The sequence below is a fragment of the Plecotus auritus genome, assembly GCF_963455305.1.
Source record: "Plecotus auritus genome assembly, chromosome: 7".
Classification (NCBI taxonomy): domain Eukaryota; kingdom Metazoa; phylum Chordata; class Mammalia; order Chiroptera; family Vespertilionidae; genus Plecotus; species Plecotus auritus.
Window position 1 is genome coordinate 60,915,676 of NC_137774.1, and position 20,818 is coordinate 60,936,493.

A 20,818-nucleotide genomic window follows, 5' to 3' on the forward strand; every position below is an offset into this window, starting at 1 on the left:
GTTGTTCATTATATTCCACAAATGAGTGAGATCATGTGATATTTATCTTTCTCCGACTGCCTTATTTCGCTTAGCATAATGCTCTCCAGGTCCATCCATGCTATTGCAAATGGTAAGAGTTCTTTCTTTTTTACAACAGCATAGTATTCCATTGTGTAGATGGAATCCACTCATCTGCTGATGAGCACTTGGGCTGTTTCCAAATCTTAGCTATGGTAAATTGTGCTGCTATGAACATAGGGGTGCATATATCCTTTCTGATTTGTGTTTCTGATTTCTTGGGATATATTCCTAGAAGTGGGATCACTGGGTCAAATGGGAATTCCATTTTTAATTTTTTGAGGAAACTCTATACTGTTTTTCCACAGTGGTTGTACCAGTCTGCATTCCCACCAGCAGTGCACAAGGGTTCCTTTTTCTCCACATCCTCGTCAGCACTTGTCATTTGTTGTTTTGTTGATGATAGCCATTCTGACAGGTGTGAGATGGTACTTCATTGTCGTTTTGATTTGCACCTCTCGAATGATGAGTGACTTTGAGCATGTTTTCATATGTCTCTTGGCCTTCTGTATGTCCTTTTTCAAAAAGTGTTGATTTAAGTCCTTTGCCTATTTTTTTATTGAATTGTTTATCTTCCTTTTGTTAAGTTGTATGAGTTCCCTATAAATTTTGGAGATTAGTCCCTTACCAGAGATAACATTGGCAAATAGTATGTTCTCCCATGCAGTGGGCTTTCTTGTTGTTTTGTTGATGGTTTCTTTTGCTGTGCAGAAGCTTTTTATTTTGATACTAGAGGCCCCCTCAGCTGAGTCTGCACCCGCTCCAATCTGGGACCCCTCGGAGAATGTCCAACTAACAGTTTGGCCCTCGCATCCCCAGGATCTGGCCTAAACTGGCAGTCAGACATCCTTCTCACAATCTGGAACCACTAGCTCCTAACTGCTCACCTGCCTGCCTGCCTGATCGCCCCTAACTGCCCCCCCTGCTGGCTTGGTCACCCCCAACTGCCCCTCCTGCTGGCCTGGCCCCCCCTAACTGCCCCCCCCCTGCCAGCCTGTTTGCCCCTTACTGCCCCCCTGCCATCCTGATCACCCCCAACTGCTCCTCCCCACTGGCCTGGTCACCCTCATTGCACCCCTCTGCCAGCCTGGTCGCCCCCAACTGCCCTCCCTGTGGGCCTGGTCGCCCCATGCAGCCTGCTGTTCAGTCGTTTGGCCACCCCTCACTAACCCCCCTGCCAGCCTAGTCACCTCACGAAGCCTGTTCAGTCGTCCATTCAGTTACCATGGTTGTTTAAGCATATATATATATATATATATATATATATATATATATATATATATTCCTATTTGTTTATTTTCTGCTTAGTTTCCATTGCCCTAGGAGCTGTGTTGGTAAAGATATTGTTACAACATACTGCATGTCTCATATTTTGCTGCCTATGGACTTTTCCAAGATTTTTATGGTTTCCCATCTTATGTTTAAGTCCTTTATCCATTTTGAGTTTATTTTTGTGTATGGTGTAAGTTGGTGGTCTAGTTTCATTTTTTTGCATGTATCTGTCCAATTTTCCCAACACCATTTATTGAAAAGACTGTCTTGACTCCATTATATGCTCTAACCTCCCTTGTCAAATATTAATTGAGCATAATGGATTGGGTAGATTTCTGGGTTCTCTGTTCTGTTCCACTGGTCTATATGTCTGTTCTTGTGCCAGTATCAGGCAGTTTTAAGAACAGTGGGTTTGTAATATAGCTTGATATTTGGTATTGTGATCCCTCCAACTTTGTTCTTCTTTCTCAGGATTACTGCAGCTATTTGGGGTCTTTTTTTTATTTCATACTAGAGGCCCGATGCACAAAATTCGTGCAAAAGTAGGCCTTCGCAGCCCCAGCTGCCTTGGCCCTTGCAGCCCAGGCTACGTCCAGAAGGTCATCCAGAAGGTCATCTAGAAGAGCATCTAGACAGTCATTCCACTGTTTGGCTGCTTGTTTGATTTGCATATTATGCTTTTATTATTATAGATGAATTTTTGGAGAGTTTGTTCCAGGTCTTTGAAGTATGCTGTTGGTATTTTAAGGTGGATTGCATTAAATCTATAGATTGCTTTGGTTAGTATGGACATTTTAATGATGTTGATTCTATCAATCCATGACCACAGTATATTCATCCATTTGTTTATGTCTTCCTATATCACTTCCTATATCAATGTCCTATAGTTTTCTGAGTACAGGTCTTTTATCTTCTTATTTAAGTTTATTCCTAGGTATCTTAATTTTTTGGTGCAATGGTAAATGGAATTTGTTTGTTTGTTTGTTTCTCTTTCTGTGAGTTCATTATTGGTGTATAAAATATTCATAGATTTATATGTGTTAATTTTGTATCCTGCTACATTGCCAAATTCTTTTATTAAATCTAGTAGTTTTTTGATGGAGTCTTTAGGGTTTTCTGTGTACAATATCATGTCATCCACAAATAATGACAGTTTTACTTCTTCTTTTTCAGTTTGAGTGCCTTTTATTTTTTCTTCTTATCTAATCACTATGGCTAGCACTTCCAGTACTATGTCAAACAGGAGTGGCGTGAGTGGGCATCCCTGTCTTGTTTCTGTTCTTAGGGGAAATGGTTTTAGTTTTTTCCCATTGAGTATGATGTTGGCTACAGACTTTCATATATGGCCTTTATTTTTTTTTAATAAATCTTTATTCAGATTATTACAATTGTTTCTCCTTTTTCCCCCCATAGTTCCCCTCCACCCATTTCCCACCCCACCTTCTGCCCTTACCTCCCCCCCACTGTCCTCATCCATGGGTGTATGATTTTTGTCCAGTCTCTTCCTGAACCCCCCCATACCCTTTTCCCCCTGAGAATTGTCAATCCACTCCCTTTATATGCCCCTGATTCTATTATAGTCACCAGATTATTCTGTTCCTCAGGTTTTTAATTCACTTGATTTTTAGGTTCACTTGTTGATAGATATGTATTTGTTGTTCATAATTTTTATCTTTACTTTTTTCTTCTTCCTCTTCTTTAAGAATATCTTTCAGCATTTCATATAATACTGGTTTGGTGGTGATGAACTCCTTTAGCTTTTTCTTATCTGTGAAGCTCTTTACCTGCCCTTCAATTCTGAATGATAGCTTTGCTGGGTAGAGTAATCTTGGTTGTAGGTTCTTGCTATTCATCGCTTTGAAAATTTCTTGCCACTCCCATCTGGCCTGCACAGTTTCTGTTGAGAAATCAGCTGACAATCGTATGGGTACTCCCTTGTAGGTAACTAACTGTTTTTCTCTTGCTGCTTTTAATATTCTCTCTTTGTCTTTTGCTCTTGGCATTTTAATTTTGATGTGTCTTGGTGTGGTCCTCTTTTGATTCCTTTTGTTTGGGGTTCTGTGCGCTTCCTGGACTTGTAAGTCTATTTCTTTCACCAGGTGGGGGAAGTTTTCGGTCATTATTTCTTCAAATTGGTTTTCAGTATCTTGCTCTCTCTCTTCTTCTGGCACCCCCATAATTCTGATGTTGGTACACTTGAAGTTGTCCCAGAGTCTTCTTACACTATCTTCAACTTTTTGGATTCTTTTTTCTTTTTGCTTTTTCGGTTGAGTGTTTTTTGCTTCTTTGTATTTCAATTCTTTGACTTGATTCTTGTGATCCTCTAGTCTGCTGTTAGGTCTCTGTATAATATTTTTTATTTCAGTCAGTGTATGTTTAATTTCTAGTTGGTCCTTTTTCATATCTTCTAGGGTCTCGTTATATTTATCGGCCTTTTCTAGGAAATTCTTGAAAAGCCTTATAACCGTGGTTTTGAATTCTATATCCAGTCGTTTGTTTTCCTCCATTTCTTTCGTTTGTGATCTGTTTCTTTGTCACCGCATTTTCACTGCTTCCCTGAGTTGGTAGGATGGCTTTGTGTGCTAGGTTAACCTGAGGTGGACACTCTTGGTGCACCCCTTTGTGGACTGTGTGTACAGCCTTGTTGTAGTTAAGTCTTGATTGTTGTTGGTATCACTGGGAGGAATTGACCTCCAGGCCAGTTGGCTGTAACAATCAGCTGTGTCTACGCTGGGAGAAGTTCGGTGTTGGAGACAGCCTTATAGGATTAGACTTGCCAAATTGCAATAGCCTCTGTGCTCAGCTTGGATGGGGTGGAGTCTCAGGGCGGAGCAGACAGTCTTGGCTTCCAGTCAGCCTTGCCCTTGTGCGCGTGCGCGCCTGCAGACCTCTGCCTTCCCCGGCTTCTGACTCCCTTCCACTAGGGAAAGCCTGTGGCAACCTCCTCAGCCTTTGTGCACACTGGCATGCGTGCGCATATATGGCCTTTATTAATGTTAGATATAATATCTTTATTTCTACTTTGCTGAGCATTTTCATCATAAATGGGTGCTCAATTTTTGTTGAATGCTTTTTCTGCATTTATGGTTATGATCATGTTATTTTTATCCTTCATTTTGTTTATGTGATGTATCACCATTTATTGATTTGTGAATATTGTACCAGCCCTGCATCCCTGGCAAAATTCCACTTATTCATCGTGTATGCTTCTTTAAATGTATTTATGGATCTCATTTACTAATACATTGTTGAAGATTTTAAGATTTATGTTCATCATGGATGTTGGCCTCTAATTTTTTGTCATTTTGCAATTAGGATAATGCTGACCTTATAAAAATAGCTTGAAAGTCTTCCTTCCTCTTTAATTTTTTGGAATTGTTTGAGGAAGATAGATGTTAGTTCTTCTTTGACTATTTGGTAATATTAGCCTGTAAACCTATCCATTCCAGGACTTTATTTGCTCTGATTTTATTGATTACTTCTTCAATTTCATTAGTTGTTATTGGTCTTTCAGCTTTTCTGATTCTTCCTGATTGAGTTTTGGAAGATTGTATTTTTCTAGGAATATGTCCCTTTGGTCAAGATTATCCAGTTTGGCCGAAACCGGTTTGGCTCAGTGGATAGAGTGTCATCCTGCGGACTGAAAGGTCCCGGGTTCGATTCCGGTCAAGGGCATGTACCTTGCTTGCGGGCACATCCCCAGTGGGAGGTGTGCAGGAGGCAGCTGATCGATGTTTCTCTCTCATCGATGTTTCTAGCTCTCTATCCCTCTCCCTTCCTCTCTGTGAAATATCAATAAAATATATTTAATAAAAAAAAAAGATTATCCAGTTTGTTGGAATAGAGTTGTTCATAGTATTTTTTTTTATGATTCTTTGTATATCTGTGGGATCAGTTGTTACTTCACCTCTTTCATTTCTGATTTTATTTATTTGGGTCCTCTCTCTTTGTTTCCTGGTGAGTCTGGTAAGAGGTCCGTCGATCTTGTTTATTCTTTCAAAGAACCAGCTCTTTATTTTATTGATCTTTTGTTTTGTATTGTATTGTATTTTTGGTCTATATGTCATTTATTTCTGCTCTGATCTTTATTATTTCCTTCCTTCTGCTTACTCCGGTCTTTTCTTGTTGCTCTCTTTCTAATTCCTTAAGTTGGAGGGTTAGAAAACTTATTACCAGTTTTTCTTATTTTTTGAGGTAGGCTTGTAGTTCTATCATCTTCCCTCTCAGGTTTGCTTACATGTGTCCCATAGATTTTGGATTGTTGTGTTTTCATTGTCATTTGTTTCCAGGATTTTTTTTTTTATTTCTTCTTTGATATCTTTGGGAACACATTCGTTATTTAATAGCATGCTATTTGGCCTCCATGTGTTTGATTGTTTTTGAGTGTTTTTATTGTAGTTGATTTCTAATTTTATGCCATTGTAATCTGAAAAGATGCTTGATATCATTTCAGTCTTCTTGAATTTGTTGAGACTTAGCCTGTGACCCAATATGTGGTCTATCTTTGAAAATGTCTCATGTGCACTTGAGAAAAAATTTATATTCCATAGCTTTGGGGTGAAATGTTTTTAAGATGTCAATTAGTTCTATCTGATCTAGTGAGTCATTTAGGATTGCCATTTCCTTATTGATTTTTTGTCTAGAAGATTTATCAAGTGATGTCAATGGGATATTAAAGTCCCTAACTATGATTGTATTGCTGTTGGTCTCTCTCCCCTGATATCTTCCAGAAGTTTTGTTGTTGTTGTTTTGTTTGTTTGTTTTTGTATTTGAGTGCTCCTGTATTGGCTGCATACTAGTATACTGTATGTTTATCAGAGTTATATCCTCTTGATGTATCGAACCCTTTAGTATTATGAAGTAGCTTCATTATCTCTTGCTATGGGCTTCACTTTGAGGTCTATTTTGTCAGATATAAGTTTTGCTACGCCAGCTTTTTTTTTTTTTTTCATTTCCATATGCCTGAAGAATTTTTTTTATCCCTTCACTTTCAGTCTGTATGAGTCCTTTGTTCTCAGGTGGGTCTCTTGTAGACAGTATATATAAGGTTCCTGTTTTCTTATCCATTCATCTATCCTATATCTTTTGATTGGAGCATTTAATCCATTTACATTTAAGATTATTGATAGGTTCTCATTTGTTGTCATTTTATTCTTTATGCTTGTATTCCTACCTCCCTTTCTACTTCTTCTTTTTTACACCAGTCCCTTTATCATTTCTTGCATTGCTGGCTTGGTGGTAATAAACTCTCTTAGTTTTTTTTTTTTTTTTTTTTTTTTTTTTTTTTTTTTTTTGTCTACAAAGCTCCTGATTTCACCTTCAATTTTTAATGATAGCCTTGCTGGATAGAATGTTCTTGGATTCAGTCCCTTGATTTTTATCACTTTGTATACTTCATGCCATTCCCTTCTGGCCTGATGTGTTTCTGTTGAGAAATCAGTTGATAGTCTAATGGCAGGTCCTTTAGACTTTCTGTCTCTGTTTTGCAGCCTTCAATGTTCTTCCTTTATCTTTTATGTTTGCCAATTTAATTATGATATGTCTTGTTTTAGGTCTTTTGGGTTCATCTTGACAGGCACTCCCTGTGCTTCATGGACTTGTGTGACTTTTTTTTCCCCCAAGTCAAGGAAGTTTCCTGTCAATATTTCTTCAAATAGGATTTCTACTACTTGCTCAGCTCCTCTCCTTCTGGCACCCCTATTATATGGATACTAGAGGCCCAGTGCACGAAATTCGTGCATGAGGGCGGGGTGTCCCTCAGCCCAGCCTGCATCCTCTCCAATCTGGGACCCATCAAGGGATGTCGGGCCTTAATGGGCAGTCAGACATCCCTCTCACAATCCAGGACTGCTGGCTCCAACTGTTCACCTGCCTGCCTTCCTGATTGCCCCTAGCCGCTTCTGCCTGCCAGCCTGATCACCCCCTAACCACTACCCTGCCAGCTTGATTGATGCCTAACTGCTCCCCTGCCAGCCCGATTGCCCCTAAATGCCTTCCCCTGATGACCTGGTCACCCCTAACTGCCCTTCCCTGCAGGCATGGTCACCCTGCAACTGCCCTCCCCCTGCAGGCCTGGGTCCCCCCCCAACTGCCCTTCCCTACAGGCCCAGTCATCCCCAACTTCCTTCCTCTGCTGGCCTGGTCACTCCTAACTGCCCTCCCCTGCAGGCTTGATCGCCCCCAACTGCCCTCCCTTGCAGGCCTGGTACCCCCCACAACTGCTCTCCCCTCCTGGCCTGATCGCCCCCAACTGCCCTCCCTTGTAGGCCTAGTCCCTCCCAACTGCCCTCCCCTGCTGGCCATCTTGTGGTGGCCATCTTGTGTCCACATGGAAGCAGCCATCTTTGATCACATGGGGCAGCCATCTTGTGTGTTGGAGTGATGGTCAATTTGCATATTACTCTTTTATTAAATAGGATTATTGTGTGTTGGTCCTTTAGGAGGGTGCTTCATTTCCAGCTGTCTCTGCCTGGCAGACAGCAACCCTCTGCTTTTCACAGCCAAATGTTATGGGGGTACCTTTCTCTGTTCTGGTGCTCTTTGCCAGGGGGCCCAACTTGGGGATTAGATCCCAGAGTTCTCAGTGGCAAACCCCTCACAGCTGAGATATCCTTCTGGAATTTCAGCTGCTCTCTGTGGGAGCCCATCTAGCCCTTTTGCACCTTCACCCTTCCTACCAGTTTCTATGTTGTCTCCACTTTCCATCTTTGGTTATCAGGGTTCTCTCCAGCGAGTCTTCTGTTGATTATTCAGGGTGGGGGTTTTTGTTTTTGCTTTTTTACTTTAGTTGTAATTCCAGTTTGGTCCTGGGAGCATGTCTGTGAGCTGCCACTTACTCTGCTGCCATTTTTCTCTTTATGCCTATGTTCCTCTCTATATATTTTTTCTTCTTCTTACATTAATTTCTTGGAATGCTGGTTTGGTGGTGGTAATCTCATTTAGCCTCTTCTTTTCCGGGGAGATTTTTATTTCACCTTTAGTTTTGAATGATATCTCTTCTAGTGAGTAGTCTTGGTTTTTTGGTTTTTTTTAATATATTTTATTAATTTTTTGCAGAGAGGAAGGGAGAGGGATTGAGAGTTAGAAACATCGATGAGAGAGAAACATTGATCAGCTGCCTCCTGCACACTCCCTGCTGGGGATGTGCCTGCAACCAAGGTACATGCCCTTGACCAGGAATCGAAACTAGGACCCTTCAGTCCGCAGGCCGACACTCTATCCACTGAACCAAACTGGTTAGGGCAGTAGTCTTGGCTTTTAAACCCTTGCTTTTCATTACTTGAAGTGTTTCTTTGAGAAATCAGTTGACTGTCTTATGGAGGCCCTTTTAAGTAGCTGACTAACTTTCTTTTGTGGCTTTTAAGATTCTCTTTTTCTCCATAACTGTTGACATTTTTATTATGATGTGTCTTGGTGTGGACCTTTTTGGATTTATCTTGTTTGGGGATCTGTGGACTTCCTTAACTGGTATGTCTTTTTCATTCACCAGGTTAGTCATTATTTGTTCAAATAGTTTCTTGATTCCTTGCTCTCTCTCCTCTCCTTCTGGTACCCCTATGATGCGGACTTCTTTTTCTCTCCATTTTGTTCCAAAGGTCCCTTGATTGGATGTTTTTTACACCTTGCCTTCCAGATTGCTGATGTGATCCTGTGCTTTATCTGATGTACTGTTTATTTCTTTCAGTGTATTCTTCATTTCAGATATTGTATTCTTTGTTTCTGACTGCTTTTATGGTTCTATGTGGTGTGTGTGTGTGTGTGTGTGTGTGTGTTTTCATGCTGTTGAGCATTCTTATAACTATTAGTTTGAACTCTATACCTCATAAATTTGCTTGCCTTCATTTCATTTAGCTATTTTTCTGGCGATTTGTCCTATTATTTTATTTGAGATATTTTTTTTTCCTATTTTTGCTGCCTCTTTGTGTTTGTTGCTATGTATTGTATTGATATGCTATGACTCCCAGTTTTTTGTAGGGTGGCTTTATGTAGTAGATGTCATGGGGCGTTGTGGGAGCACAGGTCCTTCTCTGCTAGGAACTGGAACTATGTGGACACCAGGCAGTGGATGAAGACAATATGAATAGTCATAGGCTTATAGAAGAGTCTTTCTTGTAGACTATGTAGCCATTATTACCAAAGAGCTATCAGATAAAACAGTTCTTCAAAGGAGCCCCACAAAGCAGCCACTGCTAATATAGCAGCCATTGCAAACACAGTAGCCTATCAAGCAGCCCTTGCTAATATAGAAGCAAACACAGGAGCCATACCAAGCAGCCGCATACTAGCTGGTTAACAACACAACTTTATACCAATTCAGACAAAAGAGGCTTCTTGCCAAATAGTGACATCAATATTTGGGTTATAGAAAGGTATGCCTGCGTAGTGCATACCATATAATAGCTGTGTCCTTGCTCAGATTAGCCTTGAAAATCCGGCATACTCTGGACAGGGCCCCCACACTGCAATTGGCCTTGAACATCTGGTGTATTCTAATTAGGGTTTCTACATCCCATCCCTTACACTGGATGGTCTTCTAAGGGGTACCCTGGCCCACAAGCTAGCACCTTGAGCACAGAGTCCACAATAGCAATACAAATTATAACATGTTATGACCAGTACTCTGGCCCCAATAGTAAAACTTACAAATGCCCAGCACCATGCTCCTGACAGTCCATCCCACTACTCTCGGAGGGGGTCATGAGAAAGGGCTTGTATGGCCTGTACTTCCCTGTCTATCTCTTGTAGGACGCTGGTTATATTGCCAGGGTGGATCAAGGGGTGCAACTGTAACATAGTTGTACCCGCTTCCCAGAGAGATAGGAGGGCTACCCAGGGCCCTTCTCCTATAACAGACCATAGCCAGGTCCATACTCCTTGTTCCCCCTCTGCCAATGGGAAGGCCTTGGGTCACAACAGTTCATCTGTTGCTTTTATGCAGTCCATACAGTGTCTGAGGATACCTCTGTATATACTTGCCAAGCCTAATCTCTTAGGCTAGGTGGGTCCACCCCTAAGGTGCTCATTTCCTGTCCCCATATGGTGTGATGACCTACTATCCACTATTGCTTGTGCCATTGTGGTAACTACAAAGACAGCCCAGCAGTCCATTCTAATAGCCAAAGGGCTACTTTACCTAGTATCTGAATTGAACTTCATAGTTCATCTGTATGCAGACAGATAATCACAGCTGTCTATGTAGTAGGGCTCTTCCCTATTAGACCTCTCTGTGAACCACATGGTCTCTCACAAAGGATCCCCACAAAGCAACAGGTGGCATACACTCTCAGAAGGGACTAGGGAGTAGTTCCTCCATAGGAGCTTTATCCCTTGACAGGATCTCATATGTCACAGGACACAACAGGGTTTGCAATTCCTGTAACAGAGGCCTGGTACTTACCACTGCCCTCTGTTCCAAATAGACCTCCCACTTTACAAAAGTTGGGGTTTGTGCCACTCCCAACATGAATGTGGTCACACTGGACTGCAAGGCATCACACATAGTTGCCAAGTATCTCTCAACGAGAGAGTATTGGCTCCCAATTTTCTTCCATAACTGGGACCAAAACCTGATGGGTAATCTCCACTCACCTGGGTGACTGCCCTCTTGATAGCTAGGTACCCTCTACTTCGGGGTTCAACCCTACATTGCCCTCTTCCGGGACAACTGACACATGGCCATAACAATGGTGCCAAGTGGAGACGGAACACATGCCAATACCCCAAAAGACTAACAGAAGTCTCTAACAACTGCTGGCAGCTGTGTTTAAATTCTGCAAGAGAGTCAGAAGTTAGTGTAACATTATTAACAAAATGGAATATTGGCACCATGGCCACCCCAGGCAGCCAAATGCCATCAAACCATGATAAATGGTAGGGCAATGTAAACATCCCTGAGGGAGGGCGACCAAAGTCCACTGTGAAGCCTCTCATGCAAAAGCAACCTGTTCTTAACTTTCTGGAGCCCTTTCCATGGAGAAGAAGGCACCAGCCAAGTGCAGGGTGATCTATGCAATCTGCTACGTCCAGCACCGTGAAGTGTAGCAGAGGAATCATTCTACTCGGTTCTCTGCAAGCCACGGCCAGTCACCAGATGCTGTCAGGCTTTTTCACTGGCCATACTGGAGAACTGTAGGAGCTGTCTGTGGGCTGGATGATCTTCACCTTCCCTAGCCACAACACTATCCGTCCAGTCTCATTAAGATGCACTCTGGTATGGGAGAGAGTTGCTTGTAGCTCATGGAAGCTCTGCCTCTGTACCCATCTGCATTAGCAACTGGGCCCACACATCTATCCAGACCACTACAGAGCAAACTGCATTCCGCACCAGTATCTAATTGGTCCTCTGGGCCCATCCCCCCAAATGGGTACCTTGGCCCATTCCTTGGCCTAGGAGATCAAACTTCTCTCTGGGAGAGTCTAAAAGGCCAGGGAGGTGCTCAGGCCTAGGGGTGTGCCTTCCTTCCACACTCTCTTGGATTGATGGCTCCACTGGCAGCTGCCTCCAGAGGGCCAGCAGCACATCACTAGGCCGTTCATCTATCCTTCCTTCTCTGGCTGCTTGACTTCCAAGTTGCGAGTGAGAATCAAATCTCCATGCACATTGCTAAAACACTCATGACCTGTGGTGGAAGCTCTGGCTCCCAGCCCTCCTCCTCTGCCATCTTTCGCCTGCTAAGACTCCCTCTGTGCCTGCAGGATCCATCATCCGCCCCAGGTAGCAACTGCCCCAGTGAAGCTGAGCTCGCCTTTGCCTCCACCCAGGTCACAGAAGCTCAGTCTCTCTCAAGCTGCTCTGCTCCCTGCTGCTCTTGAGGGATCTGGTCCGGCAGGGACCGCAGCTTATCCTCTGCCACTAGCATCACCTCGTCCTGTTCCCAATTCATCAGAGCCACTGCTACCAGATACCCCAGCCCAGTCTGAGGAAACATGACCTCCAGCAGGGTGAATGGGGCACTTACCCCTGTGGGATCCTGTTCATGATGCCAAATGCCGGGTGCACAGGTCCTGAACCCTGCTCACTGTGCCTTTCTCCCTGATCCTGCTCAACTATGTCAACTGTGGGGTTCACAGGGCCTTCTCTGCTACAGGCTGTACCCTGTAGATGCCAGGTATTAGATGGAGAAGACATGAGGAGTGATAGGCATATAGGAGAGTCCCTATTTGAGATGATGTAGCCATTGCTACCAAGGAGCTATCAGACAAAACAGTTCTTCAAAGGAGCCCCACAAAGCAGCCGCTGCTAATATAGCCACCATTGCTAACACAGTAGCCTAACTAAGCAGCCCTTGCTAATACAGTAGCAAACACAGGAGCCATACCAAGCAGCCACGCACTAGCTGCTCAACAAAGCAACTTCTTGCCAACTAGTGACATCAATATTTGGGTTATAGAAAGGTATGCCTGCACAGTGCATACAGTACAATCGCTGTGTCCTTGCTCAGACTGGCCTTGAACATCCAGTATACTCTGGACAGGGCCCCCACACTCCAATTGGCCTTGAACATCTGGCATATTCTAATTAGGGTTCCCAAGGTGTCTAGTGTTGCTGTCTCTTTGACCACCTCAGCTGGGTGCTCCAGGAATGTCCCTTGTGTGTTTATTATTTGGGCTCTCCTGATGTAATTGAATCTTGATTGCTATTGGCTCATTTGTGCATGACATCAACCCTCAGGCTGGCTGATTATGTGGCTGAACCCTGACCATGGCATGTGAGCTGCTTTGCAGGTGCTGATGACACAAAACAGAATTCGCCTCAGCAGGTTTGCTGCCTGCTGAGATCTCCCTTTGGATATGCTGCCTATGAAGCTTATTGAGTCCTGCTCAGATGTTGTCTGAATCTGGCCACTGGGTATATTATTTCTGGGCCTCTATGGAGGAACTCTTGGGCAGGCCAGTGTATAAGACACTGTAATTCCAGCTTGGTCCTGTGAGGAGGGGAGTGTAGCTCCCACCTCCTCTGCTGCCATCTTGGATCTCCTGAAATGATCCTCTGATTAACATGTGACGTCCCTCTTTTTTCTCTGGTAATTTTCTTTTCTATAAAGTCAACTTTATCTGATATTAATATAACCATTCCAACTTTCTTTTGATTTGTGTTTGCATGGTATTTCTTCAAACACTTTAAACCTACCTATATAATTAAGTTTTAAGCAAGTTTTTGGTAGACATTGTATAGTTGGGTCATGTTTTGTATACAATCTGACAGTCTCTGTCTTTTAATGGATGTGTTTAAACTATTTTTAATGTAATTATTGATATGTTTAGATGTAAAGGTATCATTTTATTATTTGTTTTCTGTTTTTCTCACTGATTCCTCCACCCACCACCACCACCACCACCACCTCTGATTCCTCTTTGCAGTCTTATTTTGGGTTACTTGGACTTCTTTAGTATTCAATTTTGTTTATTGTGATTTTTATCTTACATCTTGTGTACATTTTTATTGGTTATTATAGGGGTTACAAAATACAGACTTAGCTTTTCAATTATTTATAATTAATAGTTTTCAACTTTATTTGAATGTAGATATTATACCACACCATAGTTCCTTCCTTTAGGCCAGGGGTGGGAACCCTTTTTCTGCCAAGGGACATTTGGATATTTATAACAGCATTCGCAGGCCATAAAAAACTATCAAGTTAAAATTAGCCTGCTATATTTAGTCAAACATTGAATTAACTCACCCCTAATGCCTTGACAGGGCCAGATGAAATGATTCACGGGCCATATATGGCCTGTGAGCAGGACGTTCCCCACCCCTGCTTAGGCTATAGTCGGCATAAATAACATACATATACTGAAAACATTACCAGAAAATATTATATTTTTTGCTTAAAATTATCTAGTGTGTTTAAAGAACCATAAGAAAATAATAGTTATTATATTTACCATTTCTGCTGTGCTTTCTTTATTCATGATGTTTCAAGTTTTCTACATCATTTCTCTTCTGTTTGGAAAGCATTCTGTATCAGTCCATTTACACCAATACTCTTCACTAAAGAGTCTCTTAGTTCTCCTTCACTTGTGAGTATCTTTAATTCACAAGGATTTTTTTACTTGACATAAAAATCTGAGTCAGTGGTTCTTTTTCTTTAGCACTTAAAAAAAAAAAAAAAAAGTTGTTCTTGCCCTGGCCAGTTTTCTCAATGGTTAGAGCATTGGCCTGTTGACCAAAGGGTCATGGGTTTAATTCCCAGTCAAGGGCATTTACCATGGTTGCAGGTTCCCAGGTCCTGGTGGAGCACATGTGGGACGCAGCCAATTCATGTGTCTCTCTCACATTGATGCTTCTCTGTCTCTGTCTCTCCCCCTATAGAAATTCCTCCCCCTCCTCTCTCCCTTTTACTCTCTCTAGAAATCAATGGGAAAATATATTTGGGTGAGAATTGAAAAAAAATGTTCTTTCCCTGGCTGAATAGCTCAGCTGGTTGGAGCATCATCCAAATGCACCAAGTTTACAGGTTCAATTCCAAGTCAGGGGACATACAGGAAGCAACCAGGTAGTGTGTAAATGGGTGGATCAGCAAGTTGATATCTCTCTCTCTCTCTCTCTCTCTCTCTCTCTCTCTCTCTCTCTCGTCAAAATCAATCAATAGTCCTAACCGGTTTGGCTCAGTGGATAGAGCGTTGGCCTGTGGACTGAAGGGTCCCAGGTTCGATTCCGGTCAAGGGCATGTACCTTGCTTGCGGGAACATCCCCAGTAGGGAGTGTGCAGGAGGCAGCTGATCGATGTTTCTCTGTCTCATCGATGTATCTGGCTCTCTAACCCTCTCCCTTCCTCTCTGTAAAAAATCAATAAAATATATTTTTAAAAATTAATCAATAAAAAGATTTAAATGTTGTCCTACTGCTTTCTGGACATCATGTTTATAAGACATCAAAATTCATCTGAATTATTCCCCTATAATTAATTTATCATTTTTTCTCTGAGTTCTGTCAGGAGTTTTTCTTTGTCTTTACATTTCAGCAATTTGGTTATTATTAGACCTATATATGCACCAGATCAGGTTCAATCAGCCTTTTCAATCTGTAGGTTTGTGTCTTTTGCCAAATTTGAGAAGTTTTCTGTCATTATTTCTTCAATTATTATTTTAGCCATATACTCTTTCTTCTCTCATTTTATAAGTTCTGTGACATGAAGATTAGACATTTTGTTGTTCTCCCAAAAGTCCCTTGGGCTTTTTTCATTTTTCATAATTATTTTTCTTTCTATTGTTCAGATTGTATAATTTCTATTTATCTATCTTCAAATTCACTGACCCTTCTTTCTATCACTTCTATTCTACTATTAAGTCAAATGAGCTTTTTATTTGGGTTACTAAATTTTTTGTTTTAACCCTGCCAGTGTGGCTCAGTGATTGAACATCGGACCTATGAACCAGGAGGTCACATTTGATTCCTGGTCAGGGCACATGCCCAGGTTGTGGGCTCAGTCCCCAGTGGGGCACATACAGGAGGCAACCTATCATTGATTCTCTCTCATCATTGATGTTTTCATCTCTCCCTCTTCTTCCCTCTCTGATATAAATAAAAATATTTTTAAAATTTTTAGTTCTAAAATTTCATTTTATTTCTTCATATTTTCTATATGTTGATAATACTTTATATGTTGACTAGAGGCCCAAAGCACGAAATTCATGCAAGGGTAGGTCTTGGCAGCCCCAGCTGCTGGGGCCCTCCGGGCCCCAGCTGCCTCGCAGCCCCGCCCCCCACCTGTTCCCGCCTTGGCCTGATGCTGCCTGCATCTGCCACCATACACCCCCGGTTCCCCAGTTCCACAGAGCCCCCTGATTGATCTGAGGGTGGCCTGGGCCTCCCTCTGCAGGGCAATCAATGGGGCAATGGCCGGACCCCTAGCCAATTGCATCGCACCCGTGTTGGCTGGCCTGATGCCAGTGGATGTCATAGTGTGGTTGTCCAGATGGTCGTTCTGCTGTTCAGCCGTTCGGTCGATTTGCATATTACACTTTTATTATTATAGATTCCAACATCCATGCCATCCTATCATTGATGTCTATTGATTGTCTTTTCTATATGAGATGAGATTTTTTTAATTTCTTTATTGATTAAGGTGTTACATATGTGTCCTTATTCCCCCAATACCCCCCCATCTCCACCACTCATGCCCTCACCCCCCTGTTGTCTGTGTCCATTGGTTAGGCTTATATGCATGCATACAAGTCCTTTGGTTGATCTCTCTCCCCCTTACCCCCAACCTCCCCTACCTTCTCTCTGAGGTTTGATGATCTGATCGATGTTTCTCTGTCTCTGGATCTATTTTTGTTCATCAGTTTATGTTGTTCATTATATTCTATAAATGAGTGAGATCATGTGATATTTATCTTTCTCTGACTGGCTTATTTCACTTAGCATAATGCTCTCCAGTTCCATCCATGCTGTTGCAAATGGTAAGAACTCCTTCTTTTTTACTGCAGCATAGTATTCCATTGTGTAGATGTACCACAGTTTTTTAATCCACTCATCTGCTGATGGGCACTTAGGCTGTTTCCAAATCTTAGCTATTGTAAATTGTGCTGCTATGAACATAGGGGTGCATATATCCTTTCTAATTGGTGTTTCTAGTTTCTTGGGATATATTCCAAGAAGTGGGATCACTGGGTCAAATGGGAGTTCCATTTTTAGTCTTTTGAGGAAACTCCATACTGTTCTCGACAGTGGCTACACCAGTCTGCATTCCCACCAGCAGTGCACAAGGGTTCCTTTTCCTCCACATCCTTGCCAGCACTTGTCGTTTATTGATTTGTTGATGATAGCCATTCTGACAGGTATGAGATGGTACCGCATTGTCATTTTGATTTGCATCTATCAGATGATTAGTGACTTTGAGCATGTTTTCATATGCCTCTTGGCCTTCCTTCTGTCTTCTTTCGAAAAGTTTCTATTTAGGTCCGTTGCCCATTTTTTGATTGGGTTGTTTATCTTCCTTTTGTTAAGTTGTATGAGTTCCCTGTAAATTTTGAAGATTAAGCCCTTATCAGTGATAACATTGAGAAATATGTTCTCCCATGCAGTGGGCTTTCTTGTTGTTTTGTTGATGGTTTCTTTTGCTGTGCAAAAGCTTTTTATTTTGATGTAGTCCCATTTGTTTATTTTCTCTTTAGTTTCCATTGCCCTAGGGGCAGTATCAGAAGAAATTGCTTTAGCATATGTCTGAGATTTCTCTGCCTGTGGATTCCTCTAGTATTTTTATGGTTTCCCATCTTATGTTTAAGTCCTTTATCCATTTTGAGTTTATTTGAAATGAGATTTTTGTCGCTTTTTGTGTGCCAATTGACTTTTGTTTTTATCCTGAATGTTTTCAATAATATCTCATGACACTCTACATCATTTTTATATCTGTGGGCTGTGGTTCCCATATTAGTTCAAAGTCTTAATAGTGCTATTTTAGTCTCAGCCTGTGTTACCCATTGGTCACTACACATCTCGGTAGAGATTTACTCATTAGCATAATTTTTAAAATTTGATATTCTAATTAGGATTAATCCATGTGTGCAAATTACAGGGTAAACACATGAGCTCACAAACAACTTTACATGTTGCTTTCCTACTCCTCTCTCCTTTTACTTCCCCAGAATGTTCCAGTTCCCAAAAATTTCTTTTTCAGTCCCCCAGCCAGAAATCACTGACTTTCATGATCATGCCACATCCAAGTGGCAGGAAGACAGAGAGAGTAGTAAAAAGCAGGTAGGTTTGGCCCTGTCCTCTTGGACCCAGGGCTTGACTAAACTGTGAAGGTTCACCTCCATCACCACTTGAGCTCATGGAGGGTTCCCATTATGTTCTACTCTTGCCACCATCCCGCCCATAAGACTTCCCATGGTCTGGGCCACAAAAGAGCAAAGGGAAAAGGGATTGGGCCTTCTACACTCTATCAGAACTTTAGAGGTTTTCCCTTTTCCACTCCTTAAGCCAGAACTAGCAGGTTTCTTCTTAATCTCATTCTATTTACATTTTACTGCATTTTCAGGCTTTGGATTGCTTTGAGATCAGGCTAGCAAATACACAAGGGAAAAATGGTAAACTCAACACCAGTTCAGTTGTATTTCAAGTTCTGGTTCTAGTATTCTTCCTGATCCAATTGCTGATGTTTACTTTTTATAGTTATCAGGTTTAATAATTGAGTTCAGTGAAAGAGAAAAGGGGTATGTGAAAGCTAGAGATATTTTATCCCTTTGTTCATAAGTTTTAGGTGTCTATAAAATCTGAATATTCACTTTGTTAGGAGTGCTCCTTTAGAAAAAAAAAAGGGAGGCAATGGGAAAAAGACACTATGTAGCTGATGTAAGATTAGAGCTGGTGTGAAATGTTTTAAGGATGTAGTTTTTTAAAAATCTTCATTTATATACAGAGGATAGAATAGGCTTACAGTTGTAATACAAATAAAATACAATAATCCTATCTAATCAAAGAGTAATGTGCAAATTAACCATCACTCTGTCAGAAAGATGGCGGTGCCCGTAGCCACAAGATGGCGGCGCCCAGGCCCTTCAGTCCCGCCAGAGTCCCTCAGTCCTGGGGGAGAGGTTGCTGAGAGCTGGCAGCATGAGTGGCCTGGCGGAATGCTTGCTTCGAGGCAAGCGTCCCGCCCTGGCCGAGGAGGGCCTCTATGGCACAAGGGGGCCGGCCCGCAGCCTCCGTGGCCGAGCACAGGCCGGGAGAGGAGAAGGCGGGCCCGCCTCCCACAGAAGTAGCGGGGCTCCCTCCTGCATCCCGCAGAATCAGCACGGGTCCCTCTGGGCTCCCGCGGAAGCCACACGGCTCTGGTGGAAGCAGCGCAGGTCCCGGTGGCACACTGCGGTTCCCACTGGCTCCCGTGAAAGCGGCGGGCTGCCTACTGCCACGTGATGGGCTACTAGTTAACAAATAATAGTACAAGAATAACTGTGTGTTTCACATACTCACAGCTGTAAACATATTTTTGCTAACCCTTGTAGATATGTTATGATCTAAGAACCTTCTGAGGATAAAGTTGGGATGCATCATGTAAGTTCTGGCTTCTCTTTCTAGTTAAAAAGAAAATGTCAAAAGATGTACCCTATGGAGGCTGACCATATGCTGTCTACTTTTAACTTGCTAGAAAAGCGTGATACAATTTCAAAGTCACTGAGTACAGGAATGAAGCGCAAACTCTCCGTCATGATAGCACTTATAGGAGACTCTGAGGTATTAGAGAAGCAATGGAGAAAAAGGGGGGAGGGAAGGTGGGCAGGGCATGCGCACATACATGTACTAAAAATGGGTTCCTGCCATCTGGTCCAGTAAACTCAGCTGACAGAAACCTGAGAGTTGAGATGAACGTTAAGGGGATGTTGCCAATGATAAATGAAGAGAATTTGCATTATGGGGTCAACTGTTATAATATGGTTTGGGATTATTTTTTCTAGTTTTTACCATTATTATTAGTCTAGATTTTGTATCTTAGTTTAAATGTGTTCCCCTCAAGTAGTAAATTATCCCACAAGTACTTTGGCATCAATTATCCATGGTCATGGAGTTGTTGTTCTGGTCTCTAGGTGGTGATACTTGATGAGCCCACAGCTGGCATGGACCCCATCTCAAAAAGAGGCACTTGGGACCTCCTTCAGCAGTATAAACAGGACCGTACCATCTTAGTGACCACCCACCACATGGAAGAAGCTGACATCCTAGGCGACCGCATTGCCATCATGGTGAAGGGAACTCTGCAGTGCTGTGGCTCTTCAGTCTTCCTGAAACAAATATATGGTCTCTCTCCCTTTGATCATTCTTAAGATATTAGTGTCTTAATCTTCTAACACGATTTTAATTATATTTTGTCTGTTACCCAAAACTTCTTCAATGGCTTCTTCTGCTCTATTAATTGGGTCTCAGTTATTCTAATTAGTTTGCAAGGCCCTTTGCAATCTGGAGAGTCCATATGGAGGTTGGGGCAAAAGTAGTTTTACAGCTGTGAGTATGTGAAACACAGAGTTTATTCTTGTATTATTTATTAATTTTGTATTATTTCCTTACAAACAACTATAAATCTACTTTTAGGCTACCCGGTATGTACTTATTAATTGTTCTCCACCACATACATTCAGACTGAGGAACTACTTTTATTAACCTACAAAAGACCATGCTTATTTTTCCCATTTTGAACCTACTGACAGTTTTCTTTGTTCCTAGAATACAGTTGTGCCTCCAAACCAATTTGTTTTATTGAGTAATTGGTTGGTTGATGAGGAGAGGAAGTAGAGAAATAGTGACCTTTGACTCTAGTTTCTTATTTGCCAAGTCAGTCTTTAATCCACAAATATAGCAAATAACAGTAAAAATGTAGTGCAGAATGAAAACAACAACAACATACAAGTGAAATAAAACAACCCTTGACTTTGATAAGTATACAGTTTTTGTAGGAGGTAATACTGGTACACCAAGCAGTGAATTATTGAGGGCTAAAATTAATAGTAATTGTAATCCAAAAATGGAGGGTATAAATGTAAA

The 20,818-nt window shown here is 41.9% G+C and overlaps 1 protein-coding gene across 1 annotated transcript in view; it reads left to right on the top strand.

The window, feature by feature from the left end:
- Positions 1 to 20,818, top strand: part of LOC308252652 (phospholipid-transporting ATPase ABCA3-like) — a gene marked incomplete at both ends in the record, with an annotated part of 430,835 nt that overhangs the window by 209,174 nt on the left and 200,843 nt on the right. Inside the window, 2 exons of the mRNA XM_080677417.1 lie at positions 19,361 to 19,516; positions 19,867 to 20,077. Coding sequence (XP_080533543.1) covers positions 19,361 to 19,516; positions 19,867 to 20,077 — 367 coding nt within the window. The remainder of the gene's footprint in view (positions 1 to 19,360; positions 19,517 to 19,866; positions 20,078 to 20,818) is intronic.